Source organism: Cariama cristata, unplaced genomic scaffold, assembly GCF_000690535.1.
Source record: "Cariama cristata isolate BGI_N322 unplaced genomic scaffold, ASM69053v1 scaffold14005, whole genome shotgun sequence".
NCBI classification, from domain to species: domain Eukaryota; kingdom Metazoa; phylum Chordata; class Aves; order Cariamiformes; family Cariamidae; genus Cariama; species Cariama cristata.
Window position 1 is genome coordinate 9,990 of NW_009619304.1, and position 747 is coordinate 10,736.

Here is a 747-nt window from a genome sequence, read left to right on the forward strand (position 1 = left end):
GGGCCCCCCAGCGGGCGGCACGTCCCCCATCGGCTGGACATTCCTGACAGCCGAGGAGTACTTGTACTGCGGGGCACCCCGCGGCAGGGTGGGCGACGAGGGCACCCGAGCGCTGACCGTCTGTGTCCCGATGTTGGCTGCAATGGGAACAGGAACGTTTGTAAGGAGGAGCCCGTGAAATGCATGCCTGTGCCAAGAAGGATGAAGCTACAAGGGCAACAGGCTCTGCCAGAGGGCCTGAAAAATGCCCCGCCACGGGCTCAAAGCAGCCCCCAGGTCAAAGGCAGCTTCCCCAGGACAGGCAGGGCAGGGCACTGCCATCCTGCCCACTGGGCTGGATTTTGTGCAGAGGGCAGGAGAGCTGGCAAAGGCACCTACACTTTGTTGTCTGTCCTCCAGAAACGCTCATCTGCATCAGCAGCCAGAGAAGAGGGGCGGCACCACGGAGGGTGGGCTGCGAGAGCAAGTGCCCCTCTCCCCCAGCTCACCCTGGCTCCCCTCCTGCAGGGAGGTGAGGGCAGAGAAATGGGGGGACGAGGGCAAAAGACAGCCCTCCTGCTCGCCCTGCTCGCTTCAGCAATAAGACACTCAACGCCAAAGATGACCTTGGGCTAAATCACACGAAGCTGGGAGGGTTGTAGGTAGACATTGCCCCACCAGACGGTCTTGTGTCTTGGGGGACATCAGACCTTCACCCACTCACACCACACGGGCAGCTTCCACCTGGCGCTGCTAAGCCTCTCCTCG

The 747-nt window shown here is 62.1% G+C and overlaps 1 protein-coding gene across 1 annotated transcript in view; it reads right to left on the minus strand.

Moving 5' to 3' along the window:
* Positions 1-747, minus strand: part of PABPC1L (poly(A) binding protein, cytoplasmic 1-like) — a 10,744-nt gene that overhangs the window by 2,511 nt on the left and 7,486 nt on the right. The window contains 1 exon segment of the mRNA XM_009701203.1: positions 22-137. Within this exon segment, the coding sequence (XP_009699505.1) occupies positions 22-137 (116 nt within the window).